The 27796-nt window shown below is 44.9% G+C and overlaps 1 protein-coding gene across 1 annotated transcript in view; it reads right to left on the reverse strand.

Annotated features, from left to right (window-relative positions):
- Positions 1 to 27575, reverse strand: part of kmt2e (lysine (K)-specific methyltransferase 2E) — a 48041-nt gene extending 20466 nt beyond the window's left edge. The window contains 10 exon segments of the mRNA XM_072674109.1: positions 786 to 983; positions 1394 to 1432; positions 2037 to 2215; positions 3680 to 3819; positions 4761 to 4993; positions 4996 to 5022; positions 7538 to 7646; positions 16150 to 16346; positions 26277 to 26373; positions 26681 to 27575. Of these exon segments, the coding sequence (XP_072530210.1) occupies positions 786 to 983; positions 1394 to 1432; positions 2037 to 2215; positions 3680 to 3819; positions 4761 to 4993; positions 4996 to 5022; positions 7538 to 7646; positions 16150 to 16220 (996 nt within the window). The 5' untranslated portion in view covers positions 16221 to 16346; positions 26277 to 26373; positions 26681 to 27575.
- Between the last annotated feature and the right edge of the window lie 221 nt (positions 27576 to 27796).

The raw sequence follows: 27796 nt of genomic DNA on the forward strand, positions 1-27796 counted from the left end.
GAACATGGAGGAGGAGAACAGCAATCAATGTGTGTGTGTGTGTGTGTGTGTAGCAGAGCTGGGCGATATGGAAAATTGTTATATCACAATATTTAAAGACATTTTTAACGATAAATAATATCACAATATTTTCTCACGTAGACAAAAACTGCAGTCCAAAAACTCTCCCATACTGAGAACCATGATTTTTACACAAAATACGCTGCATTAAATAAGACTGATCACAAGAGTGTAGGGATCTTTAAGCACTGACGATATCCACAATATACTCATAAAGAATGTTGCATTATCACGATAAAAAAATTAATCATGATATGATAAAATATCGGCATATTGCCCAGCTCTAGTGAGTAGGGTCTACAAGTTCAGGAATTAGTACAACTAACGAGTATTAACAGCCTCACATTACTTTCCCCTCACATTAAAAACGGCCTGTTGCAAATTTGCATATCTCCGCCCATTCAGCCTACCACAGTTTATACAGGAGCTTTAATAGAGGCAGTAACAAACGGCTGTAAAATGAATCTCAAGGAAAATATATAAACCTACTGGGGATATATATATATATATATATACACACACACACATATACACACACACACACACACACACTGGTCAGCTCAAGCTGGTGACCAGTATGGGGTGTTTTTGTTTGGTGGTTTAGCTGGTCTACAAGCATGACCAGCCTGACCAAGCTAGTTAACCAGCTAACTTACCAGCATAGGGTATGTTTTTGTGTCGGCTCTGGTGTGTGTGTGTGTGTGTGTGTGTGTGTGTGTGTGTACCTCTACAGGTGGTTTGAAGGCGGCAGTGTGTGTGTAAGCGAGCGTCTTTCCGTCTCGAGCCTCTTTGACTCTGAGCAGCAGCCGGACGTCCTCGCTGTACTGATTACTGCTGGCCTCCTCGTATCTCTCCATCCACGACTTCACTTTGTTCTCCCATAGAGATGGAGGCTCCATCGGCTCACACTCTGGAGCGGAGCCCTGACCACCCAACACACACACACACAATCAGTATTTGTAATAGGTATTCAATCAACTATATAAAGTAAGTACCAGCCACAACATTAACACCACCAGCCTGCAAGTCCTGCAAGTTGTGAGTTGGGTGGGACCTCCATGCGCATCAATGAGGCTTGGGTGCCCATGACCCTGTCACAGGTTCACAGGTTGACCCTTCTTGCAGCTCTTTTGGTAGGTACTGACTGCTGCAGACCACTGTGGGAACACCCAACAAGACCTGCCTGATGTTTTGGAGATGTTCTGACCCAGTTGTCTAGAAGATCTCAGTTTGGCTCTTCTTACGCTTGCCATTTTTCCTGCTTTAACAAACATCATCTTAAGGAACGGTCAGCGGTGGCTGATCGGTATAGAGTAGACTGCTCCACACCCACCTTTACTCTATTAGACTTCCTAGAGCCTTCACGAAATGCCTGAAAGATGAAGAAAAAGACAGACGGTTAGACGGGTACTGTCACACTGTTGAAAGTATCAGATGCTTGAGGAACCTTTGGAGGTTTTTAGGTTTGAAACTATGGAGGAACCTCATTGTAGGTTCCTCAAAAGCACCTTAAGAGGTTCCTCCACAGTATCGAACCGAAGAACCCCCAAAAGGTTCTCAAGGATCTGGTTCTTGGTCAGTACTGAGGCGGTCAGTACTGAGGTACTCCGTACTCTGCTGGTTCTAAGGGCCTCAATGACCACACTCTAAGCAAAAGGGCTCCATGCTACTTAAAATAATGCATAATTGCATAATATAAATAACCATCTACAATAGTTTATTTACTAAGGAACCCTTTTTTTTAGGGTGCATTACATTCAATTGAGTCAATTTTAATTCTCCGTCCCCCTTTTTCATGATGTCCACTAAACATGACTAAAGTCTGGCCAGCTCCTCATACTTCAGTCCCTGTTCTAGATAACATGCAGTGCCTGAAACCACGTAATCAAGTCTTGTGTGGAGGGATAACTCGAAGGAGAGCAGGACCAAGCATGTCCTATGGTTTGTCAGGGCTGCTGACTGGACAGCGAGGGCACCTTTTTAGCCCGGGCCGGCGGCGCAGGCTCCTTGTCTCCGCTCTTCTTCCGTTTCTTGTCGGCCTGCTTGTTGCCAAGGCGACCGGTGGTGAGTGTGATGCTGGTGGGCGTGTGCTGAAACGCTGTGTACAGCTCCAGCGGAACCTCGTCTCCGCTCTCTGTGGCGCTGGTGTCACCGTCTGACGAACACCAGACAGACAGACAGACAGATAATTAGACAATAATAATGATTAATTTTTTTTCTTTTTAAGTTACTTTACAAATAAAATAAATTACAATTGATATTTTTGTCGGTTCAGGGACGGGACACTGTACTGCGCTATTCAAGTAAACCTTGAACATAAAACCTAAACCTTGAACATTTAATAAAACACATAAATAAATAAATAAATAATAATAAAAAATGTATTTGCCCAGAAAGTTATGTAATGCACTGTTCTCAGAGATCTTTACTCATATTAACATCATTATTATTTAGTAGTTACTGTTTATTTACGTATTACGTATTACGCGCTGGGACAAATTAACCCAAAGTTTGAAAATAAAGGAAAAGTATTAGATTTACTATAGAGAATTATTCCTTTCTTGCTGGGATTAATTAGTATATCGAACATGTAAATGGAAAAATGTGATATATTTGTTTTACACACACAAAGTTCGTGTCATACAGGACACTGAATAGAGGCTGAAGGGGGGAAAACGTAAAATTCAGGCCACAAGGGATCGATTTTCTTTTCAAAATTGAGACACGAATGATTGAAAAAAGTAAATTAGTGAGAGTGAGTCATCACAGGTGATCCACGTTTACTTCAAAACCCAAATGCTGATTAAATTAATACTAGTTGAGACCAAAACAATAAATATGGAGAAATTCATTTTATCTATTACAGACACCAGATCAAATTGACCTGGGGCATGAGAGGAGGGTCTCTTATTGGCTGTGCAAATCAATAAAAACTCAGTTTATAATAAATCATACATTTAGTATCGAACATGAATTCAGTACCTAAAAATACTCGACTAGTATCTACTCTGAATTTTTCAGTGGCTCTTATAAAGGACTCCGAATCCATTATGTACTTTTTGTTTTTTTTAATTATATTAATTAAATGTTTATAAAAATTATATTAATATTTTAAACACAGTTAACTATTTCAGCAAGATTCTTTTGCCATTCTTCAATATCTTGAAACTCATGTCGATCTTTTAATCTAATTATTAATATTAGACATTTGTCACATTGTCCTGTCCTCACCCAGCCGCAGTAGCTCAGCGGAGGGACTAACAACTCCGAGAGGCATGCTTCAATCAAATAAACAAGCAAACATTCAGAAGACACCATGTCAGAGCTTCATAGTGATCTTGTGTCCTTTGGGACTAATTTGACATTGAGCGTATCTGCAGTTGTTATGCCACCACGGCCAGTAGGGGGCAGCACTGCGCCACATAAGCAGGACAGAAGATTTTCAGGCTTTGGAAACCTGAAGTTTAATATGAGGTGGAGGGGGAGGCATGTTCTGGCTTAATTTTATCTGCAATTATAACTTTTTTTAAATTAATTTATTATTAGTTTTTTTTAATAAGATAAAAGGACACCGGTTCCTCATCCCTGCAGATCAGCTGGTGTTTCTGGTGTTACTCACCAGACATGTTCTCTCTTTTCCTGGTCTGCAGCAGGATGGCGCGGTCTCTGTCCAGGCTGCGCGGCTGACAGCGCTCACACAGGTACGTTTCAGGTATGTGCTGCCGGTCGATCCCCATGCAGTCTATATGCTGCCACACACTGACAAAGCACCACAGCATTATTAGAGTGAAGGTTAAAGAGTCTTAGATCATAAATACTTGTGTTGTATCATACACTGAATTATGAAAAAAAAATCAAATTAAAATTTTAATTCTTAAATAAAATGTGATGAAATACTTTGTGTCCAATGTAATTCTTAAGGAAATCGCTTCCTGTAGTGTAGTACAGTCTGTCAGAATGAGCGTGTGGATCATATGAACATTATAGAGCATTATAGAGCGCCCCCTACGCTTCCTGTAGTGTATTACAGTCTGTCAGAATGAGCGTGTGGATCATATGAACATTATAGAGCATTATAGAGCGCCCCCTACTCTTCCTGTAGTGTATTACAGTCTGTCAGAATGAGCGTGTGGATCATATGATCATTATAGAGCATTATAGAGCGCCCCCTACTCTTCCTGTAGTGTATTACAGTCTGTCAGAATGAGCGTGTGGATCATATGATCATTATAGAGCATTATAGAGCGCCCCCTACGCTTCCTGTAGTGTATTACAGTCTGTCAGAATGAGTGTGTGGATCATATGAACATTATAGAGCATTATAGAGCGCCCCCTACGCTCCCTGTAGTGTATTACAGTCTGTCAGAATGAGCGTGTGGATCATATGAACATTATAGAGCATTATAGAGCGCCCCCTACGCTTCCTGTAGTGTATTACAGTCTGTCAGAATGAGTGTGTGGATCATATGAACATTATAGAGCATTATAGAGCACCCCCTACTCTTCCTGTAGTGTATTACAGTCTGTCAGAATGAGCGTGTGGATCATATGAACATTATAGAGCATTATAGAGCGCCCCCTACGCTTCCTGTAGTGTATTACAGTCTGTCAGAATGAGCTTATTGCTCATAAGAATATTACAGAGCATGATAGAGCGTGTGTGTGTGTGTGTGTGTGTGTGTGTGTGTGTGGCGTCTTACCTGCACTTGTCACAGCAGATCATGTAGCCGTCATCATGTGTGAAGCCGCAGATACAGCGCGTGATGTCTGCGCCGTAGCTGCCGTCCTCCGAGGTGCTGAGTGTGGTTCCTCTGGACGCCTCGTCCTGACCTCCTGGCACATACACACCCTCACCCGCTCGCCCTCCGGACACGAACACACCCTCACCAGGCCGGATCAGCATCGAGGGAGGGGGGGACGCCGGCGGGGGTGGGCGGGGGGACGTGCCCCATAATTATGATCCTACACAAAAAATAAGAGCAGTTAACCCTGTAAACTGCAAAACTACTCAGCTATTTATCAGATATTCAGATTCCTCCAAGAACCGAGTACAACCCAATCCTGCAGAATCAAATACCAAACAATTATTTAGCATCTATACATTGTTCAATGTGCACTACTGCAAATGATTCAGTCTCCACTACTGCAAATGATTCAGTCTCCACTACTGCAAATGATTCAGTCTCCACTACTGCAAATGATTCAGTCGCCACTATATTATTTAATATCTACTGCAAATGATTCAGTCTCCACTATATATTTAATATCTACTGCAAATGATTCAGTCTCCACTACTGCAAATGATTCAGTCTCCACTATATATTTAATATCTACTGCAAATGATTCAGTCTCCACTACTGCAAATGATTCAGTCTCCACTATTACAAATGATTCAGTCGCCACTATAGATTTAATATCTACAGCAAATGATTCAGTCTCCACTACTGCAAATGATTCAGTCTCCACTATATATTTAATATCTACTGCAAATGATTCAGTCTCCACTACTGCAAATGATTCAGTCTCCACTATTACAAATGATTCAGTCGCCACTATAGATTTAATATCTACAGCAAATGATTCAGTCTCACTACTGCAAATGATTCAGTCTCCACTACTGCAAATGATTCAGTCGCCACTATATATTTAATATCTACTGCAAATGATTCAGTCTCCACTATATATTTAATATCTACTGCAAATGATTCAGTCTCCACTACTGCAAATGATTCAGTCTCCACTATATATTTAATATCTACTGCAAATGATTCAGTCTCCACTACTGCAAATGATTCAGTCTCCACTACTGCAAATGATTCAGTCGCCACTATAGATTTAATATCTACAGCAAATGATTCAGTCTCCACTACTGCAAATGATTCAGTCGCCACTATAGATTTAATATCTACAGCAAATGATTCAGTCGCCACTACTGCAAATGATTCAGTCGCCACTATAGATTTAATATCTACAGCAAATGATTCAGTCGCCACTATATATTTAATATCTACAGCAAATGATTGTCTCCACTACTGCAAATGATTCAGTCGCCACTATATATTTAATATCTACAGCAAATGATTCAGTCTCCACTACTGCAAATGATTGTCTCCACTATATATTTAATATCTACAGCAAACGATTCAGTCTCCACTACTGCAAATGATTCAGTCTCCACTACTGCAAATGATTCAGTCTCCACTACTGCAAATGATTCAGTCTCCACTACTGCAAATGATTGTCGCCACTATAGATTTAATATCTACAGCAAATGATTGTCTCCACTACTGCAAATGATTCAGTCTCCACTATATATTTAATATCTACTGCAAATGATTCAGTCTCCACTACTGCAAATGATTCAGTCGCCACTATAGATTTAATATCTACAGCAAAAGTTCATACACAATCTGAACTATAAAAACATTCAAAAGTTCAACTTAAATAAACAACCGCGAGCCGCCTCGACCCAGAGAGTTTACCTGCTGCAGTGGAAGCTCAACAGTTAACGTGGAGTGAGAGAATGAGAATGTAGGTCAGCGTGGAGAGGGTGTGTGAGTGTGTATTTGTGTGTGGAGAGCGTGAAAGAGAAAGGCAGGGATATTCATGCGCCACAACACGTGTTCAAGTGTGCGCGAGAAAGACAAGCGGGCTAAAACAGCGTCTACCATCTACTACCAGTTAGAGAAACAGCCGACGTCCGGTGAGATCGGTTAGGTTGTCTTAAGCTCAGAGAAGCACAGACTCTAACTTTATTTATGCAGACCTTGCAGATCCGCTTTGCAGTACACAAAACCGCCCATATAGTGTGAATGCATGTAGAACACAGTGTGATGAAGTTACCATCTCAAATATTTACAAACCCCAATCAGCCAGAACATTAAAACCACCTGCCTAATATTAAACAGGTCCCCGGTGTTCTGGAAAACCAGCTCTGACCCGTCGAGGCCTGGACTCCTGTGGTCTCTGACACAAGACTAACGTTAGCAGCAGATCCAGCTGCAGGTTGTGAGGTGGGTGGGACCTGATGCCTGATGTTCTGGAGATGCTCTGACCCAGTCGTCTACATCACAGTTTGGTCGGAGCGTCTCCGATTCTTACGCTTGTCTGCGTTTCTGTTCACTTGCTGCCTAATACACATCTCCACCCTGTGGCAGGAGGCACCAACGGTATTAATGTTATGGCTGATTGAGGTATATAAAATACATATAAAGTAAACAAAAGAAGAGGAGGGAGAGAAGTAGTGTGAAAGGAGAGAGTGTGTGTGTGTGTGTGTGTGTGTGTGTGTGTGTGTGTGTGTGTGAGAGAGAGAGAGAGAGAGATTAATAAACTGGGCATTTAGAGACTGAAAGGTTACAGAGACCGTGTGACCTGCAAATAAAAGCTCAGAGCTTAACACAGCTGGAGCTGAAAAAGTAGACGCAAGAGTGTGTGTGTGTGTGTATGTGTGTGTGTGTGTGTGTGTGTGTGTACTCACGGCGTAGGGCAGGCCGATGTAGCTGTGCGAGTGGTGCGAGCTGCTGTAGATTTGATGAGGGTAGCTGGACTTCTCCACTACCACAGGGCTGGCCTCCACAGACTCAGGTCTAAAACACACACAGAGAACACACACACACACACACGTACATGAGGAACAGGTTTGACAACAGAGAGTAGTGTGTACATGATGTGTGTGAGAGAGGGTGTGTGTGTGTGTGTGCGCGTCAGTGACAGTTGGGACATCTTTGGTGTGTTTACTTTTACACTGGAGCTATAAGGCTAATGTCCCGCACACTCTTCCTCACCCATCCTCACCCGTCCCCTCCCATATCCAAAACCATCCTCACCCGTCCCCTCCCATATCCAAAACCATCCCCATCCCTCTCATTCACTCAAACACTCTATTTCTATCCCTTCCCACACCCAACCATGCCAATACCCATCCACCCCCCCCCCACCTATATGCAGTCCTTTCCACCCCCTTCAGATACACCCAGTACTCCTATACCCCCCCCCCCCCCCCCATACCCTCAGGTACACATCCCTCCCCACCTTTCCTAATCGCATCCCTAACAACTCCTACACCCATCCCTTCCCAATCCCTCCTATACCCCTTCATTCCCATCCACATCCATTTTCATCCCCATCTAGACCCCCTTCCCACACACCCACACACACACACCCACACACACCCCCACACACACCTTCCCAAACCCAACCACTCCTCACCACATCCTATACCGTACAGGCCTACCTTACTGAACCATTCCCAGTTCTCCCAACACGCTCCTCCATTCCCACCCCATCCTATCCCCATTCATTCCTCCAAAACCCATCAGCCATCACTAGTTGGAGGACAGGTGGGGCATAATCATCCACAGGATACAATCCTCCAGCACTTCTCGGCGACATCAGCCTGGCAGCTTCAGCGTAAGAACCGAGCGGCGCGACTCGCTGGACTGCATGTTTAGGGTAGGAGTTCTGACACTGCGCTAGCAGGAACTTGCTTAGCTCAAACTTGACTGGCAAACAATGAGGACTAGACCGGCACGTACACACCCTCTAACTAACCTGCATGCCTCTGTGGCTGTGTGTACTGCATGAGCTCTCGTATGTGTGTGTGTGTGTGTGTGTGTGTGTGTGTGTGTGTGTGTGTGTGTGTGTGTGTGTGTGTTGCTCCATCAAAGCTGACTGCAAGAAGCGGCGGTTAGGACATTAAATTACTGCTTCTTATCTCTACACAACAAAGCCCTCAATCCTGATACTATATCGAGGACACACACACACACACACACACACACACACAGTACAATAACTAACATCCACTTCCTTAATGCCTGAGGAAGAAACCAGTAGATCGGCTCGGCCTGGCAGCAGAAAGCACCTTTTCACTACCTGAGCTCTGAGAGAAGCCACAAGCGATCCTGATGAAACCTCTCCCGGATGAATAGAGGGATTCAGAGGAGAGGGGGGACGGGGAGTGTCAAATGGACAGGAGTGAATGAATAGGACGGACCGGAGCAGAACAAGCAGACAAAAGAAAGACCGGCTGAAAAAAATCAAGCGCGTGTGACGCTGCAGAGATGAAGTTATTACCAGTGAGGCTCAGCTTTCTACATTAGACACGGCCTTAAACACAGAACCCGCTGAAATACACCTCGTCTCTCAAACACACAAAGCGTCAGAAGCCCAGTCACACAGATCCAAATACTCCAGTACCCAAGTACTTCTGTACTAAATACGCACAGTACATCAATACCAACCACTTCTACACTTAACACAGTATAAAGCCCTGAATACACACAATTATCACCAGCACCAAACACTGTAACACCGATACTGACCAATACCAAGTCCCTCAATACTAAATACGCACAGTACAACACGCAGTACCTCAATACCCATACTAACCAATCCCAAAAATACTTCAATACCCAATGCACACCAGTACTAAATACTAACCAGGCCCAAATACTCCTATACTAAACGCACAGTACTTCAATACCCAAAGTACTTCAATACCCATACTAACCAAGCCCAAATACTCCTATACTAAACACACAGTACTTTAATACCCATACTAACCAAGCCCAAATACTTCTATACTAAACACACAGTACCTCAATACCCATACTAACCAATTCCAAAAATACTTCAATACCCAATGCACACCAGTACTAAATACTAACCAAGCCCAAATACTCCTATACTAACACACAGTACTTCAATACCCATACTAACCAAGCCCAAATACTCCTATACTAGTATTTGGTACTTCAAGCCCAAATACTCCTATACTAAACACACAGTACCTCAATACCCAAAGTACTTCAATACCCATACTAACCAAGCCCAAATACTCCTATACTAAACACACAGTACTTCAATACCCATACTAACTTAAATGCGGAGGACACATTTCGCTGTACAGTCCACACTGTACAGTGACGAATACGTGCACCTTTAACCAAGCCCAAATACTCCTATACTAACACAGTACTTCAATATCCATACTAACCAAGCCCAAATACTCCTATACTAACACAGTACTTCAATATCCATACTAACCAAGCCTAAATACTCCTATACTAAACACACAGTACTTCAATACCCAAAGTACTTCAATACCCATACTAACCAAGCCCAAATACTTCTATACTAAACACACAGTACTTCAATACCCATACTAACCAAGCCCAAATACTCCTATACTAAACACACAGTCCTTCAATATCCATACTAACCAAGCCCAAATACTCCTATACTAAACACAGTACTTCAATATCCATACTAACCAAGCCCAAATACTCCTATACTAAACACAGTACTTCAATACCCATACTAACAATCCCAAATACTCCTATACTAAACACAGTACTTCAATACCCATACTAACCAAGCCCAAATACTCCTATACTAAACACACAGTCCTTCAATATCCATACTAACCAAGCCCAAATACTCCTATACTAACACAGTACTTCAATATCCATACTAACCAAGCCCAAATACTCCTATACTAACACAGTACTTCAATATCCATACTAACCAAGCCTAAATACTCCTATACTAAACACACAGTACTTCAATACCCAAAGTACTTCAATACCCATACTAACCAAGCCCAAATACTTCTATACTAAACACACAGTACTTCAATACCCATACTAACCAAGCCCAAATACTCCTATACTAAACACACAGTCCTTCAATATCCATACTAACCAAGCCCAAATACTCCTATACTAAACACAGTACTTCAATATCCATACTAACCAAGCCCAAATACTCCTATACTAAACACAGTACTTCAATACCCATACTAACAATCCCAAATACTTCTATACTAAACACACAGTACTTCAATACCCATACTAACCAAGCCCAAATACTCCTATACTAAACACACAGTACTTCAATATCCATACTAACCAAGCCCAAATACTCCTATACTAAACACAGTACTTCAATATCCATACTAACCAAGCCCAAATACTCCTATACTAAACACAGTACTTCAATACCCATACTAACCAAGCCCAAATACTCCTATACTAAACACAGTACTTCAATACCCATACTAACCAAGCCCAAATACTCCTATACTAAACACAGTACTTCAATACCCAAATTACTATAATATCTATACTAAATACCAAATACATTTGATTAATGCACACAAATACCAAATTCTCTACCCGACACTCATCAGTACCAAACATTTCAATACTCAAATGTACCAATACCAAACCTTCAATACCCAACACTCACCAGTACAGATACTTCTCTACTCCATGTGCACCAGTACTAATTACTTCAGTACACGAGCCACACAGACACTGCACACTTCAACACCCAGTGTAGCTCATCATCAAACACTTCAATAAGTAACTAAATCCTCAATCCTTTAAACTACATCAGTCACTGAGCTGCTGATCAGAAACTCCAACACTGTCCCGTCCCTACACCACCATCAGGGTCCGTGATCCTCGGGCTGACCCCACAGATGAGAACCGTCGCTTTAAGGCCCACCAGACCTTCCCATCCCACTACCCTCTCAGGTTTTGGTTTAAACGGCTTTACGGTCTACTAGATCACCAAGCGCCTCCACACGGTTTGAGGAGTGCGTGTGGCGGTTTAGACCTGCAGGGAGCACCATGCTAATTGGTGTACATAAGCCTCTGTTACTTGTTAGCAACATTAGCCTCGTAGCTCCAGTGCAAAACTAAAGAAGCACTAAAAATATGACTTGGTTGACGGACTGAGCTTGAGGTAACGCAGGAAAGGGTGTAAATATTATTGCTTTAACTTACCCACAATTACCACACACACACACACACACACACACACACACACACACACACACACACAGAGTTACTCACCCACACTAACGGCTGACAGGAGTCTCTTTACACTCAGAGTAAAGAGAATAAAGAGCAGTAAGAGTCAGACACCTCTCTCTCTCTCTCTCTCTCTCTCCAGTCTCTATCTATCTCTCTCTCTCTCTCTCTGAAGACGGTCTATACCGGTCTACCCTCTCCTCCTCGTGCTCTCGCGCCCTCTCCCCCTCGCTCGTACACACGCTTCCTCAAACAGTGTCCCGCGTCTGCAGAGCAGCTCGACTGTCAAAGTGGAAGTACATGACTACCTGAAGGGGGCGGGGCCTGGAGGGGGAGGGAGGAAGGGAGGGAGTGTGGAAAAGCAGTTAAACCAGCAGTTGATTAAACAGGGTGAGAGAGTGAGATAGAGGTGGAAGGAGGAGGAGAGAGAGAGCGCGAGAGAGAGAGAGAGAGAGAGAGAGAAAGTGAAAGTGTGGTGGGGGGGATTTCCTATGTGACATGAAATCAGGAGGAAAGCCGTTTGAAGGGCAGAGGCGAGAGGCGCTGACAAACAGCGGTCGAGTGACAATCACAGAGGAGAGAGAGAGAGAGAGAGAGGGTGGGGGAGATTTACTGAAGCTCCAATTTGATGAGAGTTAGATGTGTGCTAATCATAGCCCCCCGCACCCACCTGTTGTGAGGAGATGAAGACCACGCCCTCCTTGAATGTGTGTGGGGAGGTGGGGTTCCCTACATTAGCAACGCACACTTAAGCTCTGAGGCAGGGTACAGTGATGCCTATCCACACAGAATACCCTGTAACCATGGCAACCCTGCAGCAGCACGGTGACCCTGACAACCGTCCTCTACCCAAGAGGAAACCACACACACACACACACCTGAGACTGAATGAGGGTAAAAGACCTGCACAGGCATCAGAGAGAGAGAGAGAGAGAGAGAGAGAGAGAGAGAGAGAGATAGATACACAATATATGAATTCTTTAAGAATCACGTGTTATTTTTTAATGAATTAATCTATATTTCGTAATTAAATTATTCTATTTAGAAGAAAGAGTGTGTGTGTGTGTGTGTGTGTGTGTAGAAGCTCATTAGTGTAGTGTAATCTGTGCAGGCATGTACCTAGACGACTAAAAGCCTCGTTAGGGCCCTAAAAGCTTCACCCATTAAAGCAGCCTGCAGCTGCCCAATGGGGCAGCCATCACTCAGAATGTAACCATGGAGACGGAGCGCTGCGCAGTGCAGAGGAGGCACCATGGCAACACAAGCTGTCGCGGCGGCGGAAGGCGGGAAACTCTCGCGCATTCACAAACTCTGCATTCGCCTGCACTCAGACTCTGCACTCGCGCACATTCACAAACCCTGCACTCAGATTCTGCACTCGCGCACATTCACAAACCCTGCACTTGCACTCAGACTCTGCACTCGCGCACACTCACAAACCCTGCACTCGCACTCCCATTCATTCACAAACCCTGCACTCGCACTCCCATTCATTCACAAACCCTGCACTCGCGCACATTCACAAACCCTGCACTCGCACTCCCAGCACTCAGACTCTGCACTCGCGCATTCACAAACCCTGCACTTGCACTCCCATTCATTCACAAACCCTGCACTCGCGCACATTCACAAACCCTGCACTTGCACTCCCATTCATTCACAAACCCTGCACTCAGACTCTGCACTCGCGCACATTCACAAACCCTGCACTCGCGCTCCCATTCATTCACAAACCCTGCACTCGCGCACATTCACAAACCCTGCACTCGCGCACATTCACAAACCCTGCACTCGCGCACATTCACAAACCCTGCACTCGCACTCCCATTCATTCACAAACCCTGCACTCGCGCACATTCACAAACCCTGCACTCGCACTCCCATTCATTCACAAACTCTGCACTCGCACTCCCATTCATTCACAAACCCTGCACTCAGACTCTGCACTCGCGCACATTCACAAACCCTGCACTCGCACTCCCATTCATTCACAAACCCTGCACTCAGACTCTGCACTCGCGCACATTCACAAACCCTGCACTCGCACTCCCATTCATTCACAGACACCACTTACGCACTCTCACACTCTTTATAAGCCAACTTAACCTTCAATCAGGAACTTTCTCCTGGTTTGGCAGAGCTGTGTGAGAGAGAGACAGAGAGAGAGAGAGAGAGAGAGAGGGCGCGCGAGAGAGAGAGAGGGCGCGAGAGAGAGAGAGAGACAGAGAGAGGGTGAGAGAGGGCGCGCGAGAGAGAGAGACAGAGAGAGAGTGAGAGAGTGCGCAAGAGAGAAAGAAAGAAAGAGAGTGAGAGAGGGCGAGAGAGAGTGTAATATATATATATATATATAGATAGAGAGAGTGTGAGAGAGAGAATATATAGAGTATAGAGTGAGTATAGAGAGTATAGAGAGAGAATATAGAGAGTATAGAGAGAGTATAGAGAGAGAATATATAGAGTATAGAGTATATAGAGAGAGAATATATAGAGTATATAGAGAGAGAATATATAGAGTATAGAGAGAGAGAATATATAGAGTATAGAGAGAGTATAGAGAGAGAATATATAGAGTATAGAGAGAATATATAGAGTATAGAGAGAGTATATATAGAGAGTATATATAGAGAGTATAGAGAGAATATATAGAGTATAGAGAGTATAGAGAGAGAGAATATATAGAGTATAGAGAGTATAGAGAGAGAGAATATATAGAGTATAGAGAGTATAGAGAGAGAATATATAGAGTATAGAGAGTATAGAGAGAGAGAATATATAGAGTATAGAGAGTATAGAGAGAGAATATATAGAGTATAGAGAGTATAGAGAGAGAGAATATATAGAGTATAGAGAGTATAGAGAGAGAGAATATATAGAGAGTATAGAGAGAGAATATATAGAGAGTATAGAGAGTATAGAGTGAGATGAATATATAGAGTATAGAGAGTATAGAGAGAGAATATATAGAGTATAGAGAGTATAGAGAGAGAGAATATATAGAGTATAGAGAGAGAATATATAGAGTATAGAGAGTATAGAGAGAGAATATATAGAGTATAGAGAGTATAGAGAGAGAGAATATATAGAGAGTATAGAGAGAATATATAGAGTATAGAGAGTATAGAGTGAGATGAATATATAGAGTATAGAGAGTATAGAGAGAGAATATATAGAGAGTATAGAGAGAATATATAGAGTATAGAGAGTATAGAGAGAGAGAATATATAGAGTATAGAGAGAGAATATATAGAGTATAGAGAGTATAGAGAGAGAGAATATATAGAGTATAGAGAGTATAGAGAGAGAGAATATATAGAGAGTATAGAGAGAATATATAGAGTATAGAGAGTATAGAGTGAGATGAATATATAGAGTATAGAGAGTATAGAGAGAGAATATATAGAGTATAGAGAGTATAGAGAGAGAGAATATATAGAGAGTATAGAGAGAATATATAGAGTATAGAGAGTATAGAGAGAGAGAATATATAGAGTATAGAGAGTATAGAGAGAGAATATATAGAGTATAGAGAGTATAGAGAGAGAATATATAGAGTATAGAGAGTATAGAGAGAGAATATATAGAGTATAGAGAGTATAGAGAGAGAGAATATATATAGAGAGTATAGAGAGAGAATATATATAGAGAGTATAGAGAGAGAATATATAGAGTATAGAGAGTATAGAGAGAGAGAATATATAGAGTATAGAGAGTATAGAGAGAGAGAATATATAGAGTATAGAGAGTATAGAGAGAGAGAATATATAGAGTATAGAGAGTATAGAGAGAGAATATATAGAGTATAGAGAGTATAGAGAGAGAGAATATATAGAGTATAGAGAGTATAGAGAGAGAGAATATATAGAGTATAGAGAGTATAGAGAGAGAATATATAGAGTATAGAGAGTATAGAGAGAGAATATATAGAGTATAGAGAGTATAGAGAGAGAATATATAGAGTATAGAGAGTATAGAGAGAGAGAATATATAGAGTATAGAGAGTATAGAGAGAGAATATATAGAGTATAGAGAGTATAGAGAGAGAATATATAGAGTATAGAGAGTATAGAGAGAAAGAATATATAGAGTATAGAGAGTATAGAGAGAGAGAATATATAGAGAGTATAGAGTGAGATGAATATATAGAGTATAGAGAGTATATAGAGAGAGAATATATAGAGTATATAGAGAGAGAGTATAGAGAGTATATATAGAGAGTATAGAGAGAGAATAAAGAGAGTATATATATAGAGAGAGAGAGAGAGGAACCCACTCTGATCCGGCAGCCATGTCGAGGTACGCTGTGTTGGCCGTGTCCACCCCCGCAGGGATGGCTAAGCTCATGACGCTCGGTGCTCTCTGCGCTGCTGCTGCGAGTCTCGAGTCCTACTGAGTCCAGAGCCTGATCCGAAACACTGAGGCATGCCAGCCGCAGAACTCATTGCACACATCTAAGTGCATCCACAAGGCCTGCGGAGAACCAAGAGAACAGAGAGAACCACGTTAGCGTAGCACAGTCAGACACAGCCCCAGTCACACACCACTGCAGCGCTAACCGCTAACAGCCACAGCACTCGCCAAGCTAGAGGTTAGCATCAGCGCCGGAGACGGCAGGGAAGCTAGCATCAGAGGATGAGCACAAGCTATCATTAGCATCGTTAGCATCAGAGGATGAGCACAAGCTATCGTTAGCATTAGCTTTAGGGGGCTCTATGAAGTTGGCATCAGCTTTAGGGAGCTCTATGAAGTTGGCATTAGCTTTAGGGAGCTCTATGAAGTTGGCATTAGCTTTAGGGAGCTCTATGAAGTTGGCATTAGCTTTAGGGAGCTCTATGAAGTTGGCATCAGCTTTAGGGGAGCTCTATGAAGTTGGCATTAGCTTTAGGGAGCTCTATGAAGTTGGCATCAGCTTTAGGGAGCTCTATGAAGTTGGCATCAGCTTTAGGGGAGCTCTATGAAGTTGGCATCAGCTTTAGGGGAGCTCTATGAAGTTGGCATTAGCTTTAGGGGAGCTCTATGAAGTTGGCATTAGCTTTAGGGGGCTCTATGAAGTTGGCATTAGCTTTAGGGGAGCTCTATGAAGTTGGCATTAGCTTTAGGGGAGCTCTATGAAGTTGGCATTAGCTTTAGGGAGCTCTATGAAGTTGGCATCAGCTTTAGGGGAGCTCTATGAAGTTGGCATCAGCTTTAGGGAGCTCTATGAAGTTGGCATTAGCTTTAGGGAGCTCTATGAAGTTGGCATTAGCTTTAGGGAGCTCTATGAAGTTGGCATTAGCTTTAGGGGAGCTCTATGAAGTTGGCATTAGCTTTAGGGGAGCTCTATGAAGTTGGCATTAGCTTTAGGGGGCTCTATGAAGTTGGCATTAGCTTTAGGGGAGCTCTATGAAGTTGGCATTAGCTTTAGGGGAGCTCTATGAAGTTGGCATTAGCTTTAGGGGAGCTCTATGAAGTTGGCATTAGCTTTAGGGGAGCTCTATGAAGTTGGCATTAGCTTTAGGGAGCTCTATGAAGTTGGCATTAGCTTTAGGGAGCTCTATGAAGTTGGCATTAGCTTTAGGGAACTCTATGAAGTTGGCATCAGCTTTAGGGAGCTCTATGAAGTTGGCATCAGCTTTAGGGGAGCTCTATGAAGTTGGCATCAGCTTTAGGGGAGCTCTATGAAGTTGGCATCAGCTTTAGGGGAGCTCTATGAAGTTGGCATCAGCTTTAGGGGAGCTCTATGAAGTTGGCATTAGCTTTAGGGAGCTCTATGAAGTTGGCATTAGCTTTAGGGGAGCTCTATGAAGTTGGCATTAGCTTTAGGGGGCTCTATGAAGTTGGCATTAGCTTTAGGGGGCTCTATGAAGTTGGCATTAGCTTTAAGGGGCTCTATGAAGTTGGCATTAGCTTTAGGGGAGCTCTATGAAGTTGGCATCAGCTTTAGGGAGCTCTATGAAGTTGGCATTAGCTTTAGGGGAGCTCTATGAAGTTGGCATTAGCTTTAGGGAGCTCTATGAAGTTGGCATTAGCTTTAGGGGAGCTCTATGAAGTTGGCATTAGCTTTAGGGGAGCTCTATGAAGTTGGCATTAGCTTTAGGGGGCTCTATGAAGTTGGCATTAGCTTTAGGGGGCTCTATGAAGTTGGCATTAGCTTTAGGGAGCTCTATGAAGTTGGCATTAGCTTTAGGGGGCTCTATGAAGTTGGCATTAGCTTTAGGGGAGCTCTATGAAGTTGGCATTAGCTTTAGGGAGCTCTATGAAGTTGGCATTAGCTTTAGGGGGCTCTATGAAGTTGGCATTAGCTTTAGGGGGCTCTATGAAGTTGGCGTTAGCTTTAGGGGGCTCTATGAAGTTGGCATTAGCTTTAGGGAAGTTGCTGTAATTACAGGCGTTAGTGAGGTTAGCTCCAGAGCCTCAGCAGCAGCGTATGAACCTCAGAGCTGTGAGCAGCACTAATCTGATCGCTGCGAGGCTCCAGAAGAGACTAAAAATCTCCAAAAGAGAAGAGAAATTCAGCCACAGCAATAAATCCAAAAGGTCCAAAACCAACAAAAATAAATAAATGCATGAAATCATCAGTCAAATACGAACATTTAATCAACAGACCAATTAAACATTAATAAAATAACGAACATCACTTCCACTGTTAGGAAGTAAGGCAGAGTGGCGGCGCAGGCTGCACAAAGCGAGTGCAGCCACAGCGGCTCCAACACAGCAGGGTGCAGTTACCACTAGATCACCACTAGAGGGAGCCGCCGCGCGCTCGCCCAGCGCCGCCATGAATGAGGAGAACAGAAAAAACACAACATGGAGGCCTTTCTTCCCTTCATCCTTCCGTTCAGCACCATCACTGTCAACACACACACACACACACACACACACACACACACACACACACACACACACCTTCATCTAGCTCCTTGCTAACTGCTGCACTCAACCAACCCAACTCCAGCACGAGCCGCAAGGAATCCCTGCCTTTCCGATAAGCTGTTGTTTGTTATGATCAATAAATATGATCGATAAATCCACACTGAAATCTGATCAATATAAAAATCATACACAGATTAACGAGCATCAGCACAACAGGCTAGTCTTATAAACCCCATACACACTCTGCGCGGGATCCTACTGTCCATGCGCAAAAAGTTTGTGGACGCCTACTTATCTGACCTCTCTGCTACTTTTCCCCCCGTTTTAGGAGCTCTGTTGCTGCGGTAACAGCCGTTAAATCTTCTGGGAAGGCTTTAGACTAGATGATTTGATGGCATGCGGCCACATGACCGCACCAGTGAGGTCAGGTGCTGATGCTGTGTTCATTAGCTCTGCCACACCAACTCATTACAACAAAGGGATTCGATGGAGATCCATCATCATCATCATCATCATCATCATCACCCCCTTATTATAACCCACTGCCCACTGAAGCTTGGGTGGGGGGGCTTTGTACCCCTCTAGGCCACACTCTGCATGGGGGGGCACGGTGACCTTAGTGACCCCTGTACCCCTCCAGCATCCCGCTCTATTAGTCGATCAGCTTTTCTGCCTCAGTGCACCTTAACGCAGAAACATGGCTATGAAGTCGGGAGTGTACACACACACACACACACACACACACACACACACACACACACACACAATGTGGTGTGTAACAGAGGAAGCACATGACACACGTGCGCGTAAGAGAGAAACGGACGGAGAGATAAATAATGAACCGCAGCCGGGTGTCAGACGATGGAGCTGGTGGAGGAGCTCTGCTGCTAAAACGAGGCGGGATTAGACAGGATGACTGACAGCTAAGGACAGCAGGCCAGCCAATCAGGGGCTTCGATGTCGAGTCGAGTTTTAATCCCGGCCAAGGGAGACAAGAGGAGCTAAATGTGTCGTAGTGACACACACACACACACACACACACACACACACACACACACACACACACACACACACAGGGGTGACGGCAGCATTACCCCAAAAGTGTACGTGTGTGTGTGTGTGTGTGTGTGTGTGTGTGTGTGTGTGTGTGTGTGTGTGTGTGTGTATGTGAGATGAGGGGGGATAGATGGGGGTTGGGATTAGAGGAGGAAGAGGCAGATGCCTGGACAGAGCAGACCACCCCCCCCCTCCCTAAACACACCTCTTATGTCTGGGTCAAACAGGACAGACCGAAAACAGAGGACAATTTTTTTTGGGGGGGGGGGGATTGTAATAATCAATCAATCACAGCAGAGCTCGATCAATACATCGATTTTAAGGAGCTGATAACAGACAGTAGCGCCCTCATATTTAAATACACAGCATGTCCAAATGTTTGTGGACACCCTTTTTAATGAATGCATTCAGGTTCTTTAAGATGCACCCATTGCTGACACAGATGTGCAAACACACACACACACACACAATAGAATAGTGTAAAGCCCCCCAGCATTGAGGACTGTGGAGCAGTGGAGGAACTGTGTTCTCTGGAATGATGGTGGTGGTGGTGGAGCTCCATCCAGTACTTTTGGTTGGGGATGAAGTGACGTTCACTGCCGCTCTTGCCACTCTTGAATACATGCAATCAATCAAATCCTCACAGCAATGCTCCAGCTCTAAAATCTAGTAGAAAGCTCAACTTCTCCCCAGGACAGTAGAGAGACAGTCACTCCAACAAAAGCAGGACCAGCTCTTTTTAACACCCTTGATTAAGCACTGAATGAGCAGGTGTCCCAATACTTTTGTCCACGTAGTATGTCCCAATACTTTTGTCCACATAGTCTACAATAGCATGAAACACTTCATTGAAGGTGCTCCAGGGGACTGCAATTCACTTTTCCCACCATTGCAGTAAATACAAATCAGGCTTAGAGCGCCCCCTCATGGACGCACTGTACACATGCATTTCTGGACAAGCTGAGAGCTCCAGAAGCTTGATCTGAGGGTAGAGGAGCACGTGGGCTGAGGCGGCAGAGTAACACACTGCAGGATTTTACACCGTGTTACGCAGCAGCTCTGGAGAGAGGGTCTCCTCCTGCTGCTCCACCACCAAAGCTCCATAGTAGCGGTAGCAGCAGCAGCGCTCCGGCCCAGAGCGGGACTGACGGAGACGCCGCTCTCCCTGGTCCGGTCAGTGGAGGATAAATCAGCCTGATCCTGAAGCTGCTGACTGGAGCTAGGACTGATACAGGAGGTTACACAGAGCACGGGAGAAAGAGAGAGTGTGTGTGTTCGGGTGTAATTGAAGGGTTTTCCTCCTAAATTAAACGCACACACACACACCAACACACACACACACACACTCCTTTTCTGTGCTCCAGTGGGGCAGGCCTGCCGTCACTGCTCAAGAATGCAGGCATGCGCACTGGCGCCACAACACACACTTGTGTCGCGTACATCCTTTTAATGGCTGGACACCCTTCCTCCTTACACACACACACACACACACACACACACACACACACACACACACACACACAGACTAAACAGACACACCCTCATACACACACACACACACACAGTCTAAGACATTATAAAAGGGTGGTGGAGGTGGTGTGGTGGTGGTGTTGTTACAAGAGTACAGTAGAGCATTCCTGTCTAAGTCTGAGCATTAGCTCCGCCCCCAGCTCCGCCCACTCACTTCTCTCACACTTTGGCTTGACTCTCCGTCATTCTGTAGGAACGCAGCCCAAAGAGACCGAGGGGGTGAAGGGGGGGGGGGGGGGGGGGGCGGCGCCTGTGGTGAATAAAGAAGGAGGGGCAAAACACCACACACCCCTCCCTTACCACCACCCGCCACCAGCCACCTCTGCTGCCGCCGCCTCCTCCTCCTGAGCCGGAATTCTCTCCCTCCCTACTGCACTTCCTAAATAAACTCCACACACACACACACACACACACACACACACACACACACACACACACACACACACACACACACACACACAGGGGAGGGGTGAAGGAGGACAGAGAGAGAGAGAGAGCGAAGGATGGCCAAATTAAACGGAACGAGGGAAGAAAACGGCCATTTAAAACACCAACAAAAAGGGGAGAGAAGGAAAAGAAGGCGCTGCCTCGGCTCTGCCTCGCTCGGAAGGTGTGAATAATGAGGATTACCGTGCGGGATCTGGAGGAAGGGAAGGAAAGGGCGAGGGTGGAGAGAAAGGTGGAGGGGAGATAAGAAAGGCCAAAAACAGTCCGGCGGAAAGAAAGAAAAATACGCCACCTCTCCCTCGCTTCCCCTCTCTCTGACCGTACAGGGGGTCTCCTGTAAGACCCCTCCAGCGTTCGTTCGGGTTGCTCTAAGCGATGCAGGGATATTAAGTCACCTGTTTATTAACTGAGAGACAATATAAACACACAGTCATGCAAAACCCTCATACGCTACAGGGACAAAAGTATTGGGACACCTGCTCGTTCATTCATTCATTCATTCATTCAAAAGAGCGGAACTGCTTTTGTCGGAGTAACTGTCTCTGCTTTGGAGCTGGAGCATTGCTGTGAGAATTTGATTGCATTCAGCGATAAGAGTGTTCGAGAGGTCGGGGTGGGGGGCAACTTGTCCCTCTGCATTTAGAAAGCTTTTCTATTTCTGTTAAAAGCAGGCAGGGAATCTCTCCCCCCCCCCCCCCCCCCACCTCCAATTCCCCTCCACACACAACTACAGAGCACACTGTATCACAGTGCTGCAACTAACCCCTAACCTTATATAACCTTATATAAGCCCCCTACGCTTCCTGTAGTGTATTACAGTCTGTCAGAATGAGCGTGTGGATCATATGATCATTATAGAGCATTATAGAGCGCCCCCTACGCTTCCTGTAGTGTATTACAGTCTGTCAGAATGAGCGTGTGGATCATATGATCATTATAGAGCATTATAGAGCGCCCCCTACTCTTCCTGTAGTTTATTACAGTCTGTCAGAATGAGCGTGTGGGTCATATGAACATTATAGAGCATTATAGAGCGCCCCCTACTCTTCCTGTAGTGTATTACAGTCTGTCAGAATGAGCGTGTGGATCATATGAACATTATAGAGCATTATAGAGCGCCCCCTACTCTTCCTGTAGTTTATTACAGTCTGTCAGAATGAGCGTGTGGGTCATATGAACATTATAGAGCATTATAGAGCGCCCCCTACTCTTCCTGTAGTTTATTACAGTCTGTCAGAATGAGCGTGTGGATCATATGAACATTATAGAGCATTATAGAGCGCCCCCTACTCTTCCTGTAGTGTATTACAGTCTGTCAGAATGAGCGTGTGGATCATATGAACATTATAGAGCATTATAGAGCGCCCCCTACGCTTCCTGTAGTGTATTACAGTCTGTCAGAATGAGCGTGTGGATCATATGAACATTATAGAGCATTATAGAGCGCCCCCTACGCTTCCTGTAGTGCATTACAGTGATCAAAACAACAGACGCTATAATGTCCTGCTACGTCATCGACCCAGACTTGTGTGCGGTGGGATAATAAAAAGCGTAATGGCAGGAAAAAGGACAGGCAGGACCACTCCGGCTGTACTACTGTACTACTGAGAGGGAGGGGGGTTAATGTAAGAAATGAAAAAAATATATATAAATAAATATGATCAGATCAATAAAACTGATCATAAAAACATAATAATAAAAAAAGTAAATGGTTAGAATATGGTTTAGTTTAGCTCTAAAAATGCTCATGCCAGTAAAGCTTATTGAACTGAAGTGAAAGAAAGAGAGAGACAGAGAGGGGGGGGGGGGGTGCAGGTGCATCCTGTCTATGAGCCACCTGTTGTGCAGGTAAGGCCTGGCTCCATTACAGCATTACAGTGCACAAACCAGTCACCTGATCCCCTTGCCTCCCTCAGCGCTGCTCACCAGAGAGCACAGGCCCGGCGGACCCTCTTACCCGTAAACAGAAAAACACCTCATCTACCAGGTTCTCCATCTCCTCACACATGCTTCTTTACATTTATACAGCTGATGTAAGCCTATACCCGGCAATTAGCAATTAGCACGGAGCTAACTGATCGCTTTAATTGTGCAGAGACCCCAAGCTAACATGACTGATCACTGAGCCCAGATACAGTCAATCAGCCTAGACAGGTTCAGTATCGGACATGTGCTTCTGTAGCTTAGAATAAGAGAGGCTACGCTAGGCTAATGTTGAGGTCAGGATGTTGGAGGACTATGATGATGATGACGACGACGACGACCACCCCACCACCATCATTCCAGAGAACACAGCTCTTCCACTGCTCCACAGCTCAATGCTGGGGGGCTTTATATACACCCCTCTATTAGCCCACACCTGGCACAGGACAGTATCTGTCCATTGAGCTCCAACTAAGCACAGCAGCAAAAACAAAGGATCAGGCTTACAGCAAACAATACTCTCAATTATAATAATTATAAAACCCTTCCAGTACAACTCTCCAATCCAGAATGTTCCAGAACCCAGCTGTTTTCATGTTCCTCGTACCGTCAACAAAGCCATGCCAGCATATGGTTGGACTTTAGTCCCAGATGTGTTTACACAGCCTTATGCGGTGATCAGGCCCAGATCAGTCCAAATGTTTGTGGACACTCCCTCTAATGAATGCATTGAAAATGAGGAAATCCATCCAGTACTTTTGGGATGAGTTGAGGAGGTGGGGTCGATGAGGTGAGGTGATGCTCTGCTGATCAACCAACATCCAGACCTCACTGACGCTCTCGTCACTGAACGCAGCAGCACTCCAGCTCAAAACTCTAGCAGAAAGCCTTCCTCCCTGGACAGCAGACGCAGCATTACTCCAACAAAAGCAGGATCAGCTCTTTTTTTTTTTAACACCCCTGATTTCAGAAGAAACAATTAAGGAATGAATCAACAGGTGTCCCAATACTTTTGTCCCTGTAGTGTATCGTCTACTTTACACCGTATAAAATCTACGGCCATGAACGCTCACCGAAACTTCAGCAAGCTTTCTGTCCCTCACCTGTAGATCATGGTTTCAGGGACGAGCGGATGCGCCGGTGACGGAGCGCTTCAGAAACTGAGCTCTAGTTTCGGTTCGACAGATTTGCTGCTAAACTGTGCTGCTCACTTCCTCCGTCCAATCGCGCGGCTCCGGCTAAACCGCCGCCATGCATTTAAACACAGCGAGCGCATGCACGTGGCTTATGGGGAACATCTGCAGCGCAAGAGCTAGCAGAGATGTACACAGGCTAGGGTTAACCACATCAGCCATAACATTAAGACCATTAAAGTCCTGTAAGATGTAAGGTGGGACCTCCACAACATCTACAAACCCGGTCACTGGCTCACCGCTTGTTTTTCCTTGCTTGGAGAACTTGTGGTAGTTACTGACCACTGCGGGAACCAGGAACACCCCACAAGACCTGATTCCTGATGTTCTGGAGATGGTCTAAACCAGCTGGCTAGAACCTCAGTGTCTCAGATTCTTACGCTTGTCCATTTCTCCTGCTTGAACACCTCCACCAGCTGACTGCAGGCCTGTAGAAGCTCCATTAGATCTTAGTAGTGAGATCTAGTCTGAAGAACAGAGCTCGGTTCCTCAAGGTTTCTCCTGGACGCCCCCTAGTCCAGCCAGCACAGCGTGGAGGATGTGTTCACCTCCATCAGCATCAGCAGCAGCAGCAGCAGCAGCTCACCTGATTTACCATCATTAAGCCCTGATTTACCACCAAACCAGGTGTTGATCTGAGGAGAACTCTAAATAACACTAGACTCCATGAGAGAGGAGAACTCTGGAGATGTTCTAATGATGAACACAGTGATGGAGAACCTCCACCACTCAGTGTTTATTCTGATACACCTACTGCTCAGATCAGCAGCTCTTACTTCTGCTTTACACGGGGGGTTAAAATGTCTGCACTGTACTTTTCGGCTGAATTATGATTATTAATAATAAACATATAAATAATTAATAACTGATGAGCAACTGAGAAGAACTGGCTGGCTCTAGTTTTTAAATTTTTCCAGCAGTCGGACAGAGAATCGAGCAGCAGACTCCCGATGTTTGACCCGAATCCAGCCAGAGCGTATCCTGGTCAGCACCGCCGTCTGAACGGGTCCCAATGAAAAAATAACCACCAGGCGACCAGTTTAAATTGAGCGTTCCACCTTAAATGTTGCAGAAGCTACAGCACATGTCTCATACCGCAGCACTATTTAAGGTGGAACGGAATTGGAATTGTGCGTTCCACCTTAAAGATCGGTAAAGCTCATTCGGGAGGCTTAAGAGAGTCCTACAGCGTCAGAAGCCACATGACGACGTCCATCAGACAGCATGATTTAGGCCTGCAGCTAGCAGTTAGCACCATGCTAAATGATGCACATAGGCTTCCATTGCATGCCAGCTACATTAGCCGTGTAGCTCCAGTGTATAAAAATAAAAAGACATGGGAAACACACACACACACACACACACACACACACACACACACACACACACACACACACACCTTCAGCTCCTGGAGTCACGCCGGCATGCGCCCCCTCACTCGGCTTCCCTCCTCCGTCCCCAGCTTAAAGCGCACGCTCCGTATTTCTCGCCACCACCTGCACAGGTGAATCCAACAGTGAAACAGTTGGCACTTACTCCAGCTCTCTCTGCACGGAGCGGTCAATCCAACAAAACACCAAACCAACCCCGTCCTGCGGCCTGCTTAGGCGTCAGGTGTGTGTGTTGGGGGGCTTTGGCTAAAAGGCGCTTTGGAGCCACATAAGGGAGGAAGTCATGCAGGGGAGAGCGCCTCAAACCTCATTATTAAAATTGGACACAGGTGAGATTTGGCCTCCCCCTTTGACCCAGACATGCACTGAAACACACACACACACACACACACACACACACACACACACACACCTGACAGGGAGTACACCTTCCCAGAGCGGTGGGCAGCCTTCTCTGTGGCACCTGGGGAGCAGAGAGGGTTAAGGGCCTTGCTCAAGTATCCAACAGCAGCAGCTTAGCGAACCCAGGCATCGAACCCAGGCATCAAACAGCCAATGAGAAGAGAGATCTGTCTTAAAGAGACAGTAACCAAAACAGACTTCCTTTCTTTATTTCTTTCTTTATTTATTTTTTTTTTTAAGCTCCAGGGCTCCCCTTGCAGGTAGGGAGCACAATTCGCCGTTACTCCACAGCAGTTAATACAAATCATGGGCATTTCTAGACAAGCTTGATCTGAGGGTAGAGAAGCATGTGGGCTGAGGCGGTGGCGTAACACTACAGGATCTTACACTGGTACGACTCTATGGGTTACGCCGCAGTTCTGGAGGGAGGTCTGGTCTCGTCCTGCAGCTCCGGTGGGACGCTAAAACTGATCCAGAGCGTTGATTTACGGGACGAATTTGGACTATTTTCAATACGCAAACCCACACAAACAGCTAGAAGTAGTGAGGGAGATCAGTCCTTTTAGGTGCGGATTAAAATCAGGCCTTCTACTCAATGAAGCTGCCGATTTTGCATACGGAACACTTCTTTGCTTCTGATTGCACAACAGATTGGACGGCATGTTGCAGTGACCACAAAAGAAGGCGAGATTAGAGAGAGATGGAGAGATTTTGCCGCTTCCTCTTGATGGAAACAATCCGGCCACAAAGACATGAACTTGCTGAACCCGGCACATAAGTGCTTTTCACCGTTATCGGGCTTCCAGCTCACACACTTCCACACACTTGGCCTACCTGTCCAGTCTAGTCAGCAGTTCTCCGAGTGGTTCATCATCAGAGGCCGTTTATTCAGCGCTGACGGATCAGAGAGACGGCCAAAATATCAACTCCGAGTCCAGCTTCTTTAAGTCGCAGCCATTGCTGACAGACCTCCACAGCTTGCCTAGTCCCTGTAGAGACGTACTGCCAATAGATTAGGGTAAACATGAACCTAGGTGTGGGCTAGAGGGGTGTAAAGCCAAGCACTGAGACGTGGAGTCTAGGGACGGTGTTCTCTGGATTGATGGTGGTGCTCCATCTAGTACTA

Source organism: Salminus brasiliensis, chromosome 2, assembly GCF_030463535.1.
Source record: "Salminus brasiliensis chromosome 2, fSalBra1.hap2, whole genome shotgun sequence".
NCBI classification, from domain to species: Eukaryota; Metazoa; Chordata; class Actinopteri; order Characiformes; family Bryconidae; genus Salminus; species Salminus brasiliensis.